At 43.2% G+C, this 22,359-nt stretch overlaps 1 protein-coding gene across 2 annotated transcripts in view; it reads right to left on the minus strand.

Annotated features, from left to right (window-relative positions):
* TPCN2 (two pore segment channel 2) overlaps positions 1–22,359 on the minus strand; it is a 261,921-nt gene that overhangs the window by 81,521 nt on the left and 158,041 nt on the right. The window contains exons 12-14 of one of the 2 annotated variants that reach the window (XM_085643578.1): positions 18,555–18,636; positions 16,791–16,877; positions 4,812–4,931 (exon numbers count right to left, since the gene is read on the minus strand). In XM_085643578.1, coding sequence (XP_085499704.1) covers positions 4,812–4,931; positions 16,791–16,877; positions 18,555–18,636 — 289 coding nt within the window. The remainder of the gene's footprint in view (positions 1–4,811; positions 4,932–16,790; positions 16,878–18,554; positions 18,637–22,359) is intronic. The other variant, XM_085643579.1, reaches the window with a different exon arrangement.

The following is a 22,359-nucleotide window of genomic DNA, read 5'->3' on the forward strand; positions in this document are numbered from 1 at the left end:
ACAAGTGTCCTTGCGCAGATCTGATGGCCGGAATGGCCATAGATGCCTCCCTTTGACGCAACTGTGCGGCTAATAACCTTCCCGCCTTTTCTCCCTGCTCATAATGTCGACCTTTCATTTTCTGTAAGGCGTATTCTGCCTTAGATGTAAAAAGACTGTTTAAGGCCATTCGGGCTTGTTCAAGCAATTTCCGATTTTGTAGGGACGGAGAGGTGATATATAGGCGAGAATAGGTTTGTATGTCATGTTCGAGTTCCACTTGCTTCCTCGCATTTTGCTTATTAGCGAGTGCTGCATCGCGCATTAGTTGACCCCTTAAAGTAGCCTTAGCAGCAGCCCAAAGAGTCCTGCTGGAAGTCACGGATCCCTGATTATTAGAAAGATAAGTTTGAAGGTGTGACTGCAGTTGGGATTTACCAACAGGAGTTCTGTGGCGCTGAATGTTCATTCGCCAGGGCTTACGTCCAGGATTAGAAAGTCCCAGGTCTAGGGAAAGGAGAACCGGAGAGTGGTCAGACAATGCCGCTTCCAAGATGCAGGAATCTGTGACCAACTTAACTGCGTTCTGTGAGATAAGGAAGTAGTCAAGGCGAGAAAACGTACCATGAGTCGACGAAAAGAAAGTATATTCCTTATCCGTTGGGTGACTGATACGCCAATGGTCAACCAACCCGATATCTGACACAATATCGCCTAGCAAAGCTCTATCTGACGCATTACCCCTATCTAATGGACCAGTTTTATCTAGAATAGAATTTTGCGTCACGTTCCAGTCACCACCAATCAAATATTGCGATGCATTAATTTCAAGCAACAATCGGGATAGTTGAAGAAAAAATGTTTTCTTGGTACCTGTAGGGGCATATACAGACCCTACACAAACGTGAGAATCACCAATTTTAAGTTTAGCAAAAACATAGCGGCCATTTACATCTGACCATGTTTTAGAAACAGTGACCGGAAGGGACTTGCGAAGAAGAATTGCAACTCCACATTTGCGGAGGGGGCCTGTGTCCGTGGATTCATCTTGTTGAATGCTGATATGTATAACTTTACCCACCCAATCCCTACAAAGTTTGTCTGATTCTAGAGCATCCAAATGGGTCTCCTGAAGCAAGGCTACATCTACATGCTTAGTCTGAAGGTAGGAGAGAACTTTTTTCCGTTTTATGTAATGGGTGAGACCATGTACATTCCAAGTAATTGCATTAAGAGAGTGTGTTTTTGCCATATTAGAACAACGTAAATATCAGAAACCGTAGAATGGAGCACAAAACAACGTGTTAAACCAAACAAAGGAAAAAGAAAAGAAATGACAAAAAGAAAGGGAAACAAGGATAAAATAAATAGAAACGAAACTACGATTTAAATGGAATACATGAAAAAAGCGATAAGAAGAATGATGAAAAAAGAAGAAAAAGGGAGATAAGATTTAGAGAGGTGATATAATATTAAAGAGAACTAGAAAATATTGAGTAAAAGCAAAGAGAGAACACGAGACCGTAGACTGTTACCCGCGGGCCTGGGCGCACTAGAGCACCGCCACGGGAAAGGACCCCACAGAAAAGAGAAAAGATTAGGAGAGTAATAATGATATAGAAGGGAAGCCCAGAATAACATTGTGGAAAAGAACCTAGGTGTAATAAAAAGGTAGGTAGAGCAAAATAGAGGTTGAGAATCCAGTGATAATTAAATGTAAAGTAACCTAATATCATAAGGCATACAATGCGTGTTTAAATAAACCAACATAGAATCATGCAAGTAGAATAATAAAACTGTAATTAAACCATTAAGCGCCAAGACGCCCCAGTAGATACAAAATTGTTGGGGAAATATTTAAGGCAATAAATTGTAACAGGAAAAGCAATGAATGTAAGAAGAAGAAAGAGTGGAATTATTATTAGGCAGAGGAATAACAGTAAGCAGGCTGAAGGAGAAAAGAAAATAAGATGAAAAGCTAGAAAGAGAGAGGTAAAAAAGGGACAAGCAGATATTATAAGAACAGCAAAACATGTGAAAAATGTGGTAAATAATTAACAGTAAAAAATAAGACTCTCAAGACAAGAGAATCTACAGCTAACTGCCAATAGTATTAAGGACAACAACTTCTAGAAGTGAAAGGATTATTCAGTCCGCATCCGAAGGAGTTTTAAGAGGAGACCGTGACTTGTCTCTCTGTAGATCTTGTGAAAACGTAGCAACCGAGACCGATTGAATTGCAGCTTTCCTATCTTCTTGTGAGCGATGAAGACGTTCAAAATCCCTTCCCCTTGGTCGGGGGCTGCTAGGAGGGCGCCTGTTGCGATCTGACAATGTAGTGGAAGACTTAGAGGGTGAATGGAACTGAGCTTGCTGTGAGGGTGTAGTAAGAACCTCCATTTCTTGAGGATGAAGACGGTCCAGGAACTGTTGAAGATGCTCGGGGTCGAAAAAGTCCTTAGAGACTCCATCTTTGGTAACGCGAAAGCGTGCTGGATCGAATAGGCCATATTTGATACCTAGCTGACGCAGTTGAGGTCGCATGGAGAGAAAGGCTTTCCGCCGCTCATTAGTTTCCTTGGAGAAATCAGCTGCCATAAAAATGCGATGACCTTCAAAGGAAAAGGAGCCTTGCAGCCGAGCCGCAGATAATATTTGTCTTGTTTGTTCATGACGAAGAAGACCGGCAATAATCGGTCGTGGACGTGCGGCAGGATCATCACGTGGAGGACCAATTCTATGAGCACGTTGTATCTCCAGGGGTGGATTGAAAGGAATACCAGTTAGCTTTGGGAGTATACGGCACAGAAATACACTGGAATTCTGCCCTTCAATGCGTTCTGGAAAGCCAAAAAAACGAATGTTGTCCCTCCTACTTCTGTCTTCCAAGTCAATGAGTTTACTATGGAAGAGTAAAAGGTCCCGGTCTTGATTTGGAAGAGATTCCAATCGATTCTCCACTGCCAAAACCCTAGAATCAAGGGATTCAAACTTCGTATGAAAGGTGGTGAGTTCTGTCTTAATAGATTTAGTCTCTTCAGCTAGTGATGTGATTGTGAGGTGCATGTCATCTAACCGACGACTGACCTCGGATATTTCGTGCAGGATACGTTGCAAAGCTGCCGCCGACGCCTGCCCACCATTAGAGGTCGACGCCTGAGGTGAGGCGGAAGGAGAGGAGGCATTGTCTTTTGTAGGCATACTGGTGGATTGCTTGAGAGCTTCTGCAAAAAGAAGTGGTTTAGAAGCCTTGTTTCCTTGCTTAGAGGCAGGCATTTGAGGAGAATGTTTAATAAAAACTTTGAAAGAACGTAAAGCCGTCTTGCTGCCAAGGAATGCTTATATATAGTTGCAGAACAACACCAAGACATGCAAAAGAAACACCTGATAACTGTATATGTACAGCATTAATAAGCAAAAAGAAACTTATAACGCGTTTCTAGACAGTAAAATGTAAAAGTGTATCATTGCTTAATGACCCCCACTGCCTACACTTGTAAATATGATAACAACTGTCGCTATATTCACAGGTATGTAAATAGAGGTAAGATAAAATGAAACATCATACGCGCGTTTATGGTAATAACAATAAGCACAGCTACATGCACAGCAATATGAACAGGGCTGTAGAATGCAAAGTAATCATAGTCAAAGCAGAAAAGGCACAGCCTGACTGAAGGAGTTGACATGAGCGCTATAATGGCGTTAGAAGAAAGCACTCTCTTGTGTAGGACATATATACTGCGCTAAAGGAGGCCATGAAGCGTCCATTGTAACCAAAAGTCAAAAAGGCGCGAAACTGTAACTGCAGCAAAAAATTTCCCAGCTTTGAAGAACAGTTTAGCGTGATGAAGCGCAAATTGCTTGCTGACCTGATAATATGCTCATTGGCTGATTGAGGCGAATGACATGTGTGCCACAACAGGAGTATAGAAGGAAGTTATCCTACCAGTGGCTGAGCGACGACACGTCCAAAAAATCTAACTCCTGTCAGGTGACATTCCTGAAGAGAAGTATTGCAGGCAGGTTGAGAAAGGCGCGACCTCATGAGGAGGCAAACAGTCGTCAGGAGCAACGAAGGCGCGGCCTCATGAGGAGGCGGGCGCCCGTCGTCAGCAACGAAGGCGCGGCCTCATGAGGAGGCGGGTGCCCGTCGTCAGCAGCGAAGGCGCGGCCTCATGAGGAGACGAGCGCTCTTCAGTAGCAGCAAAGGCGCGGCCTCATGGGGGCAGGCGGTCTTCGTGGCATAGGCGCGGCTTAGGAGGGAGGAGAAGCAGCCTGTGTAAATACGTCAGGCGAGCCCCGTCGGACGCGCAGCTCCACACCACTCCGTCATCCGAGCAGCAAACACCGGGGAGACTTCGCCGTCACATCGCCGGAAGCACACCCAAGTCGTGCCCACCACTCTCCGGCTGTCGCAGGGCACAAGAAGAGGACTCCAAAGCAGACGTGAGGTAGGAATTTTTCTGTTAAGGGTCCATCCCGCGACGGAGCTCACTTGTCAGGCGGCCATCTTCCTGCGTGGCCAGACCACGCCCCGATTGATCCTATTCTAAAAGCCAAGACAGGCATGAACTAGCACTTTGATCCCAAGTCGTTGCTGTGGGGAATTGGCGGTGAGGGAATTAGTGCGAGTGTACGCAGGGGGGAGGAAGATTGAATAAACTTGTGGAGGCCGGAGAGAGGCAATGGAGTAGTTTTAACAGGACTGCCATGTGATTTATATACATGAAACCAAAGCTCGCCTGTTGGCCATGCATACCAATACCCTTTAAACACCCAACATGGTTTCATCTAGGTTGGTAAGCACCAATCTTCATCATAGTACTCACACAGATGGAAATTAAGTTGACAAAGGCGATGAGGTTGCCCAGGTAATCAAAGTAAAGATGGCTGCAGATAGACTGCACCTTTTGCAGGAATACAGACTGGTACACTGGTCTAGGAGGATGCTGAAAAGAAACAGTGTGGGGTTAACTTCAAGTTAACATTCCAATACATAATTCAGAATACTAAATATGTGTCTTTTATGCACTCCAAGCAATGCGAGAAATTATTGTCGCAGCCTTATCAGTAGTAGGAATGGCTATGTTTAACTGAAACACACTGTAGTCAATGAAATGTGATACATTACATATTAAAGCAAAAAATAAAAGTGCTACCTAGAGAATCAGCAGAAGTCCCACCACCTGCTGTGAAATTAGAGTTTTTTTTAAACCCCTTAAAACATCTTTACTCAATGATGTCCCTGCTGCTTAGTGACGCAATGTCAGCATCATTCACATGGGATACCCAAGTATCCAGCAGAACACCTTGGACAGAACATAGCAAATGTGGTTCCAGGTCACCATTGATAAAAAAAAATGAATAGAGAACACCGCCCTGATGACCCCAGGCTGGTGAAATGCTAGGATGGTGAAATTTTTAGTAAATACTCAAAATTATAAAACTCTGGATAAGGAAACCACACAGGAAAGCAAGTAACATGAAAAAGGGGTTTGCTATGTGGAGGTGAATAGAGGCACCATGAGATAGGCTCCAGGAGAAGTAACAGGATGCAGGTAACAGTACATATACTCGAGTATAGAGGGACTAAGGAATGGACAGGAAATGACTTGCTAGGACACAGATAGAAGAAGCAAGGGTTTGAAACAAAGAAAGTTGTTTCCATGAACCATAAGGCGCCAATGGTAGCACAGACGGGTTCGGATAGAGCACACTTAGCCCAAAAAGAAGTCATGTTCGGTCCCAGACTTTGGATCTGGGTAAATAGGTCATTGATAGTAGAAGGGGTATAAGAAAATAGATTGGGTAGAAACATTAGGTAGAGTAGCAGTGGTAGGGTACAGACAGAAATAGAGGGACTGAGGTAGCGACAGAGCTAAGGACTTTTTGCAGGGGTAGGGGAAAGGGGTAAAGAAAAAAAACAAATTATGAAGTAGGGGCAAAGAATAGACTGCAGTATTGGTAGATGGATAAAAAGAGGAGCGCAAAGAGGGTAAAGAATCGCAGACAGCTTACGGATTTTGGGGGCCGTGGGACAAACCTTTTTTACAACGGCGGCTGCTAACAAAGTGGTGCGGCAGTGCGCATGAGGGAAGGAGAGGAACATATATATATATTTTTAAGTTATGAATTACCTGCTGCTGCCAGAGACCAGCTTCTTACAGCATTATGTCAGACTGCACAGGCTTCCAGACTTCCCACCCAAATCCAGACACTGCTCTCATGCTACATGAGAGCAACGCTGGGATTGGCCTGAGCAGGCTGAAATAATGCTCGCTCAGGCACGGAGAGTCTGGGCCCTTTCTCCAGGCTGTACAAGACAGCTGGATTGGGGAAATAGAAGTGCACATGTCGGTTTGGCCAGCCTAAGATGGCCGTCCAAACAGACATGCGTACATAGAGGACAACTCTCCTACTCGCTACTACCGTCTTAGATGATGGACCTGCCCTAGACTCGGGCCACTCAGCTCAACCAGGGAACAATAAAATTATAAAAAAGTTAAATGATAATAAAACAATTTGCACGTGTGATGATCGAGTTAAAGGCACTGTCAAGATCTGCTGTGAAGATTAGTATATCATCTGCATACAGTGCCACTCTCCTTACCCACTCTCCTAGTTTAAAAGGGATGATGTTATGTTCTTCTCTTAAAGCCTGTGCAAAGGGTTCTATATATAAATTAAACAGGAGAGGGGAAATGGGGCAGCCCCGTCGCGTTCCCCTGGTGATGGTAAAGGGATCTGTCAGAGCCCCATTAACAAGTAATCTAGCACTCGGAGCTTTATACAATAGTTCAATTGCCCGGCAGAAGCCGGCTCCCAAGTTAAACTTTCTCATCACTTCCAAGAGGTATGGCCAATAGACCCGATCAAAGGCCTTTGTTGCGTCTAATGTTAAAACTGCCAAGGGGAGGGAAAAAGAAGATGCGATGACAATAGCACCTATTAGATCGTAAGTAAGGTCTGTTAATTGTCTCCCTTGGATAAAGCCCTTCTGATCTGGATTGATAATCTTGTCCACTACGCCCCCTAACCTTTTTGAGAGGATGAGGGTAAAGATTTTATAATCAAAAATGAGGAGTGATATGGGGCGATAAGAACCACAGTCAGTAGAAGATTTTCCTGGTTTTAAGATTAGAATGACTGTCGCTTCACTCCAAGACCCCGTAGGGTCATCTCCATCGACCAATATGCTGTTAAAAAGTCGAGATAGCACAGGGATTATAGGGTCTTTAAGAAGGCGATATAACTCTGCTGGAAGGCTGTCAGGCCCGGTCGCCTTACCGTTTTTGGAGTTATTAATTGCCAGTCTAATTTCGTCTTCAGTGATTTCACTATCCAAAACATCATGCTGTTCCCCCGTGAGACTTGGTAGTTTAATCTTATCCAGCCAATTACGTCTTCTCACAGGGTCCTCAATGGTGTCGTTGGTGTATATCTTCTGAAAAAATTCTCGAAAAGCCGCCCCGATGTCTAAATTAGACGAACGAGGTAGACTTTCTCCATCCACCACTATCTGCTTAATATGGTTCAGGACCTGATCAGATCTTATTTTCCACGCGAGCAATTTACCAGCACTTTCCCCAAATTCAAAATGGGAAATTTTGTTCGCTTCCCATTTGCGGGAGATTCTGTCTTGAAGAATACTCTCCAATTGTTTTTTAGGGAGTCTAATTCTTCCAGATCCACCTTAGAGTTACTTCCTGGTATAATATTTAAATTTGATTGGACTCTAGCGATGTCCTCTTCTAACCCCTTAACAACATTAATGAAATTCGTTTTCCTAAAAGAGGCACGATTAGTGATGCAGCCTCTCCAATAGGCTTTCAAAGTATCCCACACCGTCGATATTTTCGCTGAGTTCAGATTTAGGTTGAGAAACTGGATAGTCTCAAGATTAAGAAATTTTATCTCGTCCTCCACTAGTAATATAGTGCGATCAAAAGACCACGATCTAGGTTGTTGCTGCTGCGGAAGTGTTAAGGAGAAAGCTAATGCAGAATGATCTGACAGATGGGATGGAAGATATTCAATAGATTTAATCCAATCCCTTAACACATAGCTGAACAGGGCATAATCAATTCTAGATTTATGGTGATATTTCAGATTAATAAACGACACCCCAGGTTGGTCCCCTGCACGTTCTCTCCAGACATCTGAGAGGCCGATCTGTCTCATAATACATAATAGTGTAAAGCGTGATTTAGAGGGAACCCCAGCTCGTGACTTAAGCGATTTATCTAATCCAGGATGTAGCACAATATTAAAATCTCCCATCCAAATGATGGGATCAGGAAAATCAAGCAAATGAGTACTAACTGTATCTAAAAAGGAAGGATCATCTTGATTAGGTCCATAATAGACTACCAAAGTGAAAAGCGAATCGGACAGTAATGTTTTTAATATAAGCCATCTTCCACTGAAATCCTCCCTACATTCTAGTACCTGAGCCTTTGCTTGTTTTTTTAAAGAGAACCATCACCCCTCTAATATTGGCCGTCTGATCAGTGCAGGCAAAGACATCAACCCATCTCGGTTTAAGATTTCAGAGGTCTCTGCTTTTAGCAAATGTGATTCCTGGATTGCAATGACTTGCGCAGGTGAATCCTTTAAATATTGTAGAATTCTAGCCCTTCTATTCCTTGTACGCAACCCATTCACATTCCAGGACAGAAAGTGGATTAATGCCATATTAAGATTCTTATTACAACCTTCCCATCGGCCCAACAGCACAATGAGCTTACAAAGACAGCGAATAAATTCTGCGTAAACTGTAAAAGAGAATTAAACCCGAAGAAATAATACTGGGGCAACGAAAAATGAGGACTTTTAATGCTTTTACCCTTCCCAAACCCTCTCCCCCCTCCCATGGGAAACCCCACCCCTGTTGCTATGGCCTGATGTAAGGCCATCTTTACGTCACATTGCTTCTGCTGATCCACCCCAGACCTACTGCTAAAGGATTAAGATCTGCAAGACAAAAAAAAAAAAGTGACCGATAGCACAAGAAAAAAAAAAAAAAAAACCACAAGTGATGTCCAACCATCAGTTGAGAGAGTTGACTAAGAACCCCATTAGAAATTACTAAATTAACTGAATGTTTAATTTTGTTTTAAATTTCATTTTTTTTTTCTCCTCCCTCTTTTTTTTTTCTTTTTTTTTCTTCTTTCCTTCTCTCCCTCTCCATTTTATTTTTCCTCTCCCTTATTCCCCTTCTCTTTCTCCTCTTTCTTTTTTTTTCCCATTTATTTATTTTTTGCTTTTTTTTACCTACCCCTTCTCTTTTATTTTTACCTCTCTCCCCTCTCCTCCCCCTTCTCATCTTTCTTTCTTTTCCCTTCACCTTTTCTCATCAATTTTCTTCATTTAATCATATAATCATATAATCATATTTACTAGCTTGTACCTAGCATCTCGTACTCTTCTCCAACTTTCACCTTCCTAGAAGTGAGGGGGGAATTTGAACTTCCTAAGATGGATCCGTTCAGACTTTCTCGCTGCTGCTTAAGGACTCGAATAGCTCGTCAGCCTCATATGGAGATCTAATATTAAACATTTTATTGTTATGCATAATCTTGAGGAAGGCAGGAAATCTCATCTGCACTGTGGCACCCAGGGCCTTAAACTTGTCCATCCTCTGGCCCAATTCCCACTGACGCTCCAAAGTTGCTTTAGATAGATCTGAACGCACCTCATACGAGAAATCCGAACCCTTTAATGACTTCGCCTTAAGAGCCAGGTTCAGAATCTTCTCCTTTAGTGCATATGTGAGAAGTTTATAAGGATTTTCCTTGGTTTCATTCTCCCAGGATTCAATCGAAATGGATCCCTATGGATCCTCTGGATATCATTTCAAAGGAACTCCAGTGACTCTTCGAGATTGAGAGAGTCTTTAAGCATAGCCACTATATATGCCTTTAAATTACTCCCCTCCTTCCCCTCCGGGACCTTTAAGAGGCGTAAGTTATTCCGTCGTGAATTATTTTCAAGTGACTCCACTCTCTCCCTCAGGGCCTCTCCGTCTCTACGTAAAGCCTGAATTTTATCCTCGGCAACCCCTAGATTAGCCTTAAGATGCTCAACAGAGCCCTCCAGATTATCAGTCCTCGCATTCAGGAGATCTACTTTCTTTTCTAGGGCATCACATGCAGCTCTTATCTCAGCCTGGTTCTCTGAGGAGACCGCATACCCTTGTTTAATGTCGTTTTTTAATGAAATAAAGAGGGCCTCTATTGATTGAATCTCCACTCCTGTCGCTCCTCCCTTCTCAGAGTCGGTCAAAGTTACAACCTGGATTGCATCCTGGTCTTGTGCTGCTTCCGAAGAAACAATAGTGGGTGCGATATCAACAGGGATGGAAATCGTAATATTTGGAGCTGCAGGTGCTATCGTAGGGGATATAGCCTGAGTCAGTGTAGAGTCTATGATATTGTTGGCTTCTAAGGCATTAAAAGTGGCAGAAGAAACAGGGGTAGACATGGTAGATAGAATGGAGATTTCAAGTGTACTGGATGCCCCCCTATTAGAGCTAGCAATGGTATCGGAATTCTCCATCCTGGATGGTGAAAAGGGCAGAGCTCTTAGGCCCCCCCTCCCCCCAAGGTGGAAGTACAGCACAGCTCGAGAGGAGCCTCTTGGCTTGTAATATTTAATATCTGGGGCTGAACCCTGAAGAGGGAGCGAAGCGAAGGGGTAACTTTTACGGTAGTGGATTTAGAAGGGGCCTTGTGCTGCTTCCGAAGAAACAATAGTGGGTGCGATATCAACAGGGATGGAAATCGTAATATTTGGAGCTGCAGGTGCTATCGTAGGGGATATAGCCTGAGTCAGTGTAGAGTCTATGATATTGTTGGCTTCTAAGGCATTAAAAGTGGCAGAAGAAACAGGGGTAGACATGGTAGATAGAATGGAGATATCAAGTGTACTGGATGCCCCCCTATTAGAGCTAGCAATGGTATCGGAATTCTCCGTCCTGGATGGTGAAAAGGGCAGAGCTCTTAGGCCCCCCCCTCCCCCCAAGGTGGAAGTACAGCACAGCTCGAGAGGAGCCTCTTGGCTTGTAAAATTTAATATCTGGGGCTGAACCCTGAAGAGGGAGCGAAGCGAAGGGGTAACTTTTACGGTAGTGGATTTAGAAGGGGCCTTAGCAGAGCTCTTCTTGCTTGACTCTTTTACTCTCCTCCCCTTCGCAGAAGTGTTGTGAGGATTCTGAGATATCTGCTCCACCTGAGACAAAGCAGTTTGCTCCCCCTTTTTCTTGCCCGGATCTGGTATAGCGAGGGAGATCTTCTGAACCCCTGCCTCCTCTTCTAAATCCCAGGAAACCCAATCCAGCGACTTCTCCTGGGCTTTCACCTCACTCTTTTCCTTCCTTTTGCCTCCTGCACTACATAAACTTTGCTGTGTCTTTTTCAGGATAATTTCGGCCCGACTGGCTTTCTTCGCCCGAGTAGAGAAAGACAAACTAGATCTCTCTAATGGGGGATTAAGAGGTTTCTTACCGGCCACAGAATCATGCCCCTGTTCTTCGTTATTGTCCACCTCGGATGTAACAGAGACAGCAACCTTACCGTCTTTAGATTCCTTGGCGTCACCCTGCAGGAGGTAAGCTCCAATCCCCCTTGTGCTGACGCTGCCTGAGTTCTCCCGGAGGAGACCGCGAGCTGCCGCTCTGCGACTGCGTCGCAGCTCCAGGGCGGCTCTGTCCCAGCGCGGCAAAAACAGACGGCAGGAGAGACCGGGATTCATCCAGAAAGCCTCTCAACATAAGTAAAAGGCATCTATTCCTCAGAAATCTTCATTCAACCCGACGATGGCAGGATATGTTTCTCGCTGAGTAGGTTAGGGAGGAACGTAGAGCAGGGACGTGCGCTACCGCTCAGCTAGCGGACGCCATGTTTCCCCCAACTACTCCATTAACTCGATCATCACACGTGCAGAAGAGTTCGGCTTGATCTCGGGTTACGAGATTAACCCAAGTAAAACTGAGATCATGGCTTGGAACATGGAAACTACGTATCATCACATCGTCCCTAACATGAGATACCTAGGAATTAGAATAACTCAGGAAGTGGAAAGGATCCCAGAATATAACCTTAAAATTTTTTTTTAGAGAATGCCAAATTCAGTTGAACTCATGAGTGCATCTTCCTTTATCAATTTTGGATAGGATCAACCTGGTTAAAATGTCTATCCTCCCCAAGATATTGTTTCTCTTCGGTGCTATCCCACTGGCCTTTGATATGAAACAACTGGCAAAATGTCAAGGAGAATTAAATTCATTTATCTGGAAGCATAAGGTTACAAGGATAGCATGGAAGAAGCTCAGGCAGAAGAGGGAGAAGGGGGGTCTGGCTATGCCCGATCTGCAATATTACACATGGGCATTTCAGTTGTCTCATTCTCGTATGCTGTTGAAGACACCCACTAGCACTACAGAGGGACACCTGTTCCGGGCCATGCTGAGGGGCTCAGATTTGTCAGAAGATGGCTTTTTGTTTAAATTCGGAGACCATAAATTCTTCAAAAAAGTTAAATAAAAAATCCTCCGGTCATTAGCTAGTAGCTGGATAGCAATAAGAAGGAGAATAGGGCTGGGTTACTTTTCAAGAAAGGCCCCAATATGGTATTCCCCCGGCACTCCTGCATGCCTCCGTGATAGCTTGAGTATGCCTTTAAGAGATGCAGGGTTTCTGACGAGGGGAGACCTACTGGACGGTGCTGACCTCCCTCCTTGGGATGTGCTCTATGAGATGGTTGGGCCCGGACTCTCAAAATGTAAGTATATCCAATTGAGAACCTGGGCACAATCACAGGCTAAGAGTACCAGGCCTTTAGGAAGGGAGAGTAATCTAGAGGAGCAACTGGTCTCAAAGCCTAGAGTAAGAAGGGAGGTCTCTTTCTGCTATTGGGCAATAGTAGAGGAAGTAGATGGCGAGTTTAAACTAGCAGATGACCTATGGGGGCAGCAGATGAGCATGCAATGTGACTCGATTTGGAGGGATTCATTTAATATACTCTTCAGAATTGTTAAACCTGCTTGGCTTAGACGTAATCACATTTTTACAGCCCATAGAGCTTATCTTTCTTCTCTCAGGCTATCAAAATTCCAGCCCGATAAAGCATGCAATAAAGTGGCCTCCTCACGGCATCGGACATACATATGTTTAAAGACTGCCCTCTGTTACAGAAATTCTGGGGTGAAGTTTTTTCATCAATGGAATCCATTCTCAGGGTTCCTCTGACCATCAGTTTACCCCTAATTATTTTTGGTCTGGTCGACACTATTAGGGGGCCTGCAAGATCTTTACTTTTCTACGATATTCTTATCGCTAGAAGACAAATATGCAAATACAGGGTTGAGGCCTCACCACCGACTCACTCAGAATGGTTGACATCGTTGTATGAAGTGTCTAAAGTGGATATGGCTAGATCCTGTAATAAGAACATTTTGGCTTTTTGGGATTTACTGAGGTCATGGAGATAGGAGTCTGGTTTTTTTTTTTTTCCCCGGGGTCCTATGATTATGCCTGTATTTCTCCTCGGACTAACAACAAAAGGGCCTCCCAGAATTACGGTCCGGCAGGAAACGAAATATCCTTGATGGAGCAAAAAACTTGTACCCATGATCCTCCCTCGGGTAATTGGAATGTCTTCGGCTGAGGTGCTGCAAACAAAACAGCTGGTTCAATGGGACATCCTATGTGGGGTAAGGCAAAGGAGGACAAAAAAAAACAAAAAAAAACAATTTATTATCTCTTGGCTCTGAGCAGTGGGATAATGCTCCTCCGCCATAACGGAGGAGTCACCCCTGCTATTTTAGGGGCTCCTGTTTGGAAAACGTTTGAATTTATGATCCAATTTCCGCTCTTTCATGCCCTCTTTTACCAGGCTACTGACAGTGAGTTTGCACATCGGTCCAAACTCTAAATGCGTGGATAGTGACGTGTGCTTTCAATATTTTAACACAGCAGCAGCTCACTAATATTATTGCAAATAATCACAGTGACCCTTCCTCCATTTCTCGTATCGGAGGTCCTGTTTTGCTCGAAAATAAACTTTTTTCTAGATTTTGTATTACCATTTCTCTACAAAATGTCTGTAACAGACTCGCACCCATCACCCACATTGAAAATAAATTAAAGAAAAACGGTTTAAAAAAAAAAAAATTTGATGAATTATTTATGGTCATCAGAGCAAAACTTTCAACAGAACAGAGCTGGCTCTCTCAGGCGCCGCCTGAAATGCTGGGGCCTTGGGCCAGAGCCCACTTTGTCCATTGCCCATTCTCTGGAAGAAAGTGTGATAAAGAAGAAGGTATGGGGTTCACTCCGAAAAAACAAAACAGATCTATGATGGTAGAAAAAAGGGCTCTACAGAAGGTCTTAAACCATTCGGAATTGACCAAGTGGACATGGACATGCTTGGAATGCTATCAATTCAAATAAAGTTTCTTGTTTCCAAAAATCCTTTCAAAGTTTTGTTATTCCCGGTACTCCAGTGCTTGAATCAGTGGTCTACCCAGCCTCCACATTAGCTGCTAAAGCGGGGGTTGCCACTGTATCTGGTGGGCTGGTAAGCCCAGTCTTAAACCCGTGATCATTTCTCTAGGGTTCTTCGGTTTGCATGGGCGGATGGAAACTCATAAAAATCACTTTAGGGAAGGCATGGCCGCGATGAGTGGCGTGGGCTTAGGGATGCCAAATAAGACAAGACGGTGCTGGGACAGAGAAAGAAAAATTAGAGAGAAGCATGAAAAGAAGTGTTTCATAAAATTAAGGAAACAAAGAAAGAGGCTTAGAAAGAAAAAAGTGTAGATGAAAAGAATGTACGAAGGAAAGGGGCCCGGAAGAAATGGCGAAAAGAAGGAAGCGTGAAATTATGGAATGAAATGTGGAAGAAAGGAAGAGTGAATGGAAGAGTGAAAGGAAGTAAAATTGAAAGGAAGATTGAAGGAGAAAAGGAAAGAAGGGTAAAAAAGGAACTGATAGGATAATGAAAGGTTGAACGAGAAATCAAAGGGAGAAAAAAAATAGAAGGGTGTAAATATGGGTAGACGGAAGAAAGAATAGAATGGTTGATTTGTGAACGAATGAATTGGAAGTTGAAAGGATGGATTGAAAGGATGAATTGATTGATGCATCAAAGGAATGTGAAGTTGTAAGGAACATTTCTAGGGAATACAACGCCTGCATGCTTCACTTGCTTGGTACCATTTGGGGGTACGGGCCAATGTCTTGGGTGTTTTTTAATTTCTGGCAACTTCCTTGGCCTGAATAAATCTTCCAAAAGTCCCCATGAGCCTGTCCAGCACTTTACCTACTCAGTCAGGAGCTACCCGGGGGGGGGGGGGGAGGGGTCAATCCGTATCACGGACTCTAGGGGTTATAGTTTCATTCATGTGAAACCTACTGATCCCTACTACGTGATTACTGCTTGTGCAAGTCATGAATTATGTTTGGATTCTACCACTATATTCAGGATAAGAGGAGGAGAAGCAGAAAGAAAAAATGCTCTTCTAAACTCCCTGGTGTCGCCACTGCAATATTTCAGATATTACACTCCCATTAACAGCAGCATCTCATGCACCACAGTATCTAGATTACCTCTATTAATCGTGAATGCAGCTGCGGCTCCTCTATTAGGGCGCAGGAGCGTCGGCCCACTGCTAAAGTCACAGCAAAGGAAAAATAAAATGAATCGATTACCATTTCATATTTCACTGCTGCCGGCCCGAGTCAAGCATCAGGTCAGGGCCATTGCTTCTGACTGGCCGCAGGAGAGGAGTGGGACCCACTCCTGTTTAAAGAGCGTATATCACTTTGGCCAGCTGTCTCGCGATGACCAGCCCGACATGCGAACTTTAAACCTCTCCAAACCAAGCTGTCCTAGCTGGGTGGAGAGCAGGCACAGGCCCACAGTGCCTGAGGGAGAGTCATGCCAGCCCGCTCCAGCCAATCCCAGCACTTCTCACATGCTGCTTATTATCAGCAGTGTCTGGATTGGTAGAGAGGAGTTAGCTCAGAAGCAATGGGCTCCGCGGACTGGAAGCACACAGAGGACCAGAAGAGACGAGCCAGTGGGCAAGCGATCATTTTATTAGGTCTCGCCTGACCCAGCGCATGCGCTGGTCTGGCGAGACTTATTGAGAGGGCTCCAAAAAGTGCTGCGAGGCCAGCCTAGAGCTACAGTGCATGTGTGCGAGCGCGCGCGCAGGCACTTGATGTTTGATCGTGATGGCGATCACTTTCACGGCCGCTTGGCATAGCCAATAGGTCTCGCTTTTGGGACCTTATAAGTATTTAGCCATGCAACTGTTGCATGGCTAAATACTTATAAGGTCCCAAAGGCGAGACCTATTGGCTATGCCAATGCTTGTTTTTACTTTTATGGTTATGACCCCCCTGACAGGCACTGTGAGAAAAATCGCACTACCTTCAGCCTCAACTCCAGAGCTTTCAGTCGTGGTTCATTATAAACACTGTTTATAATGAGCAGACTGGACTTTGGCATGGACTCTAAAAGCATTGCTGATTGCCAACATTTACTGTCAGTGGGTTAAACCGATTGCTTTTTCCCCCCTCCGCGGATATATAAGCTGCCGCTGCCTGAATGGTCAGAAAAGTTAAACAATTGTTACAGGTATATTCACGAAAGCCAACAAAAAGATATTAACATTTAAAAGAGAAACATAAAAAGAAACCCAAAATGAGCTGCAAGTGTAGAATTTACCACGATAGATATGGTGTTACAAGAAACGTATAGTTTACAATGTTGACATTTTGTGGTTTTGACACTTCACTTACTTCCCTCACTGTGTCTCTGTCCAACTCAATGAACAGTTTCTGGAATTGGTCAGAGGAAATGAGCCCGTTTGAGCTGGAGCGCACGTGCTGCAATCAGAAACACCGAACCAGATTATTGGTTTAAAATAAAGTCCTTCCTTTAAAATGCAAAAAGGACATTCTCAAAATACAGGCTCGGTGGGAGACATTAAATTATATATTTTTTCCAAATTATTGATTGTGCAAGGAACAAGCTGATTTTTGAACAGCTGACCTGCAGGTAGAGAGAATTGATTCTCCATTGCACCGACAAACGCACATACTCTCTTCCTCACACCAAAACAACCCCCACATTTCTTCTAATCCATCTATATATAGATGTGACTTGCCTAACAAAACAAGTCCATTATAGCTTTTAAAAAAATGCACATTAGGTTTACAGAACTTGGAAACAAACTATATAAAATGTGAACATATTAGGAATTCTGTTCTGTGTACATATTTGTCATCAATAGTAGCCCAGTAATTATTGGTTTGTTATTGCTCAGGGTTATTACAGCACACGGATGGGCACTGTGATAGTCGCTTTGTTTTCATCGAATTGAGATTTTATTATTATTAATCTTAAGTGGTGTTAATCAGGACTCTTTGCAATAACATGCAATATTTTATTTTGTGGCATCGAAAATCAATATTCCTATTAAAACTTTGTCTGAACAGACACACACTAGGATTTCTCCAAACTACAAAACAAATACACCCATCCCAAAAATTAAAGAGGGCGTAAACGGACACCCCTAACAAATGTAACCGTTCTAAATAGCAGGAGTGTGTAAATTACCATCGCCTGAGAAGTCGATACAAATGGAACCAGAGAGCCCTAAAAAGGAAGGAGGTTTCAAAAGAAAAATATTTCATGCCAAACTCCTTGCTTCATATTAACTCAAGAGTGCATTAATTTGTGTTCACGTTATTTGGGAGTTCACGTGGGTGAGGAAGGGGATATTCTGGGATAGCAAAGTAGGGAAAGATGTGTGGAAGGTGCAGTGCTTCCGGGTAATAAGACAGAAGCATCACAAATATAAGGTTTTGTTCAAGAGCTGCTAAACTGGGTCTCCGCCTCAGATTGCACATCCCTGTAATCAGTGCCTAATTTGAGCCGGTGTTTTGGCACTGGCATTTAATTCTCAACACTGCACTTGTGACAATCTGTCACATGGTGGCGCTGCTCAACTCATTTAGAACAGAACGGTTGTTTATGAATACAATATACACTAAAAATAAATAACACCTGCCTCCCCAGCCGTTTCGTTAGCTTTGGGGGCCTGAAATAATATGAACTGTCGCACTTGCAGGCGACGGAGATGGTTGGTAGTTGTTTTGGCAGCGATGGCGGGAGCGATGGTGGTGCAAGCTGCAGTGGCCTCCTGGTCAGAGCCCTGGCACTTATTTTACAAATCAAGCACTGCCTCTAATACTTCATTTCTGTAGGTCAGTACTGCTACCACACCCTGGCTTGTTTCTCCTTGAAAAAATCCCTTTAAACGTATTTTGCGCGACTTTTGACCGTGAGGTATAATACAGTTCAATTTTACGCATGATACCACTGAATTTAGTTAAGATTCCGATGTTTTTTCCTTTTAAATTGAAAAACACAATTTCACTCCCATTACAAACAAATTCGACATAGATCCCTGTTAGAACCAGTAGGTGTCGCTAAAAGTACCATACATGCAAGCAGAACAAAAATATAAGCATTGTATAGGATAGAACTTAAAGGCCTACCTGAATGATGGCAATCTTACAGTAAAAATCCATTTCCACCTTCTGTAAGACTTTTAAAAACATCTCGCTGTTGACAGCAGCTCTGTCCAAGACACAAAGGCAAAATAAAGAAGGAGACCCTACAATGATTTCATCAAAAGCAATAATTACATGTTTACAATATGATGGAGACAATGCGTTTCCACCATTTTCATTGCCAGATTAATTTCAGAAACGCAAAGGTTCATCTTCAGTCAGCTCATATAGAAACTTCCTCGTTGCCGTGACATGCACGCTTCCATAGGATTGGACACCTACGTCATCTGCCCTTATTTAGCACCAAACATTACAAAATTAAAAAACGTTTGTTCGAACTGACGGGACCAAACTACACAAAACCACTCAAAGAGGTTAAACTTGGAGAAAGAAGAAACTGAATGTGTAAGGGAAGGTGGCCGGCCATCTGAGCGGAGCATGGATTGTTTAAATTCAATTCCAATTTTATATAAGTGAGCCGAAGTAGGCAAATGTTTTTGTAACTGAATAGATTCAGGAGTGTGGTAAGCAGGTCACCTTAGGACCGATGTAATGAACATTTTTTTAGCAAATAGAGAAATCTTTCTAAGAATGAAGCTGTTTTGGGATTACTGCGCTAGATGGAAGGCATTTAACGTTTCAGAAATAAGATGCACGGTCAGGAACTGTGTTCTATGTATGTAGGTTTGTTGCGTTTTCGTTCGGATATAATTAGGGCTTCCGGTTCTATGGAATTTATGTTTTTTGACATCTGTATCTGCCATTTGCTTAACTTTATTTTGACATCTTGTCATAAACGTTCCACTACAAACATACAAATTACATGTATCTCTACATGTAATATACTAAAAAACATGAATTGCATTTGCCCATTTTTATTTTTATCTGTATTTATCCAGATTAATTTTGGGTTTTGTAAAAAATGTAAACTGAAATTAGTATATTTCCACATTTATTTATCCAGTAAATGTATACTCCTACTTGAACACCTGACAGGTTTCAATGATATGAATCCCCATAAATGACAAAAAAAAATAAAAAAAAAAAAATCAGTAAACTTGTAAGAAAACATTTGCATTTTAGTATCATCCTTGTACACGCCCCCTGCTCTTTAAGCATCATTAAGAAACGTTCTCTTTTTTTTTTTTAACTTACCTCTCAATCCACAGAGCTATCGGCCTGGCAGTCATGAGTGACAGTATTAAAAATCACTCAAAAACTCATTTCTGTTTTTATCCATGTTAAACAATAAACATACAGGAAAATAGATAGAGGTCTGTAAAAATGCAAAGCTGGGAACCTTGGCTATTACAGTAAAAAAAATGTACCTGGCCATGTAAACTAGTTTTACTCTTATATGATGAATTAGCTTCTTCACCGGCTACGTTTTAATTATAAAAAAAAAAAAAACTTCCAGACACCTATTGTTCTCTTTACTTGTCATTATTAATTGTTTTACGCAGTTTCCTAAAGACTCCCCCTTGGTACTAGGACCTTGTGCGGGGCTACAAAAACAAAAGGTTTCTGAGTAAAAGAGGAACTACTCCGAATGTGGCCGATGCAAGACCTCTCTCTCCTCGCCATGTCTCCATCGCTTCCTTGATCCAGGCTGATCATTTAGTGCTTCTATTGACCATGATGTGCTTATAAAACCATAATATACACCTAGCGCGTCCATGGCGGCCTCTACCTGCTGCAGGAGGCGCTATCGCTAACACACGCTAACACACACACAATGATAGGGCCCAGTACTCTGCCCTGGCATTCTGATTTAGTTCTCTAGAGTGGTCCCCAGAACTTTTTCTCCCCTCAATCTAAGGGAGCGGGGTACACATTCTAATGTAAGGGTTTAATCTATTTGCGCATCTCATAAGCAGCCGCCACCTGGTCAAAATGTACAAATAGTCAGAACAAGCATTGCTGCGTTCCGTGGTTTACACTTGGGCTTCTCCAAAACTGACTAACCGCTCAACATCCAAGGCATTTGCAGCTGGCTCAGCATCAGGACCCCGTTCTTCGCGCGATTAACCTTAAATAAGAGAAGCGCTTCTACCTACACGCCCATTCCTATTGGGGTTGGCAACAGAACAAGAAACCCAATCTTATGTAAGTCAACCCCCACCAGTATCAAAAGGGAGCCAGATTGTCTATGGTCCATGTCTCAGCTCTCCTTTCCTTCCTATCAGGAGATGTGAACCCCATCATCGGACCCGCTGCTTGTACCCCTCCTTATCTGCAGGGCGCAAGTCACGAATCTGCACATTACGGAGATCCCAAAGAGCGGCCTGTGCATGAATGGAGCAAAGACCAAACTCTTTAGCAGAGCAGTGGTCCTCGAGTCTCTCCTGTGTGGCTTGCAGTCAGTCTGTACCTCACCAGTCTCCACAACAGGTCACAAATCTGGTGATTGCTTAGGATTCAGACATCAACGTCATCACTCAGATCAATGCCGGTCAAGGGAGCGGTGTCTCCACAAAAACCCTCATGCCATTTCAAAGTGAGAACTAACTACAGCTAAATGCAGCTACAGTGAAGTGCAGGTTGGATCTACTGCAATGGAATCTACACCGGTCACCCAAAAATCACCCTGAAGGGCTACGAAGAGTCCATAACAAGGCAGCCAGAATCTGCCTACACTTATAGAGTCAGGACGCATCTCAAGCTGTATAACAGGCACAACTCAACTGGTGATTGACACTGTGACCATCTCAGGCCATGTACCAACTGTACAGCATGTGTGTGCAAGGCAGCCAACATGTAGTCGAGACAACTAGGGAGAAAGAGCACATGAACGAAAGAAAAAGCTGGAGAGAACAAGAGATAGGGAGAAAAGGAAAGCTGGATAAAGAAAAAGTTGGAAAAAAACCGAACAAACCTAAGAAAGTCTATAAAAAGCAAGAGACAGTTAGCATAAGAAAGCTAGAGACTGCATGCAAGAAGCTTGACCAAGTACTTATGAAGAGAAAATAAAGTCCTTTCTTAATGGAGGAGGATAGAGTCTAGGGGAGAAAGAAGAGCATACGACTGCAGAATAAAGAGAAACCTTAGAAACAAATAAAAATGTATATAATGATATTTATAAAAAAGAAACCTAGTATCCAAGCATCAAAGAAGCATTAAAATGCCACGTGATGTGAATGAGATGGAGAGGAGACAGATTAGTGATTAATGAAGACACAGGAATAGCGCAGCGCCAATTTTTTGAATAAGGGAATGAAAAGAAGAAGGCCCATCACACAAAGATCAAAATTAAAAACTGACCAATAAAAGGAAAAGATTTAATAATAAAAGCGTGCCCAATAAAAGGGAGAAGGTGGAATAAATGCAGGCTCCATCGCCGGGGGGGGGGGGGGGGAGGTGTAAATTTAGTGGTGCTTCAAAGACAACGACTGAACAAAAGAGACGCCAATGATTTATAAAAAGGAAAATGAAGATGATCCCAATTATTCAGAAAGCGGGTGTGCCTGTGATGGGATAAGAGAGAACGGTAAGAGTGTAAATCTGATAGACCGCCTGTTCCATGATTGTGTAAGAGGAAACGGAATTGAAGCAGAGGACACTAATTGCTGGAGATACATGAAGGTGTGCGGCTAATTACTGGCAAGAGAATCAAGGCATGGCCACTGACCTTATGAGGAAGGAAGAAAGGCTATTGTTGGAAGGACAGGATAGGCATGACAAATGAGGGTGAAGGAGTACTCCTTCAGCGGAGACAATAGAAAACTGAAAGTGGCCTACGGTTTGGAAAGACAAATAAATGGCTCTTATGGCTGCAAGATATTTACCACTT

This window comes from Triturus cristatus, chromosome 3_1 (assembly GCF_964204655.1).
Source record: "Triturus cristatus chromosome 3_1, aTriCri1.1, whole genome shotgun sequence".
In the NCBI taxonomy this organism is placed as follows: Eukaryota; Metazoa; Chordata; class Amphibia; order Caudata; family Salamandridae; genus Triturus; species Triturus cristatus.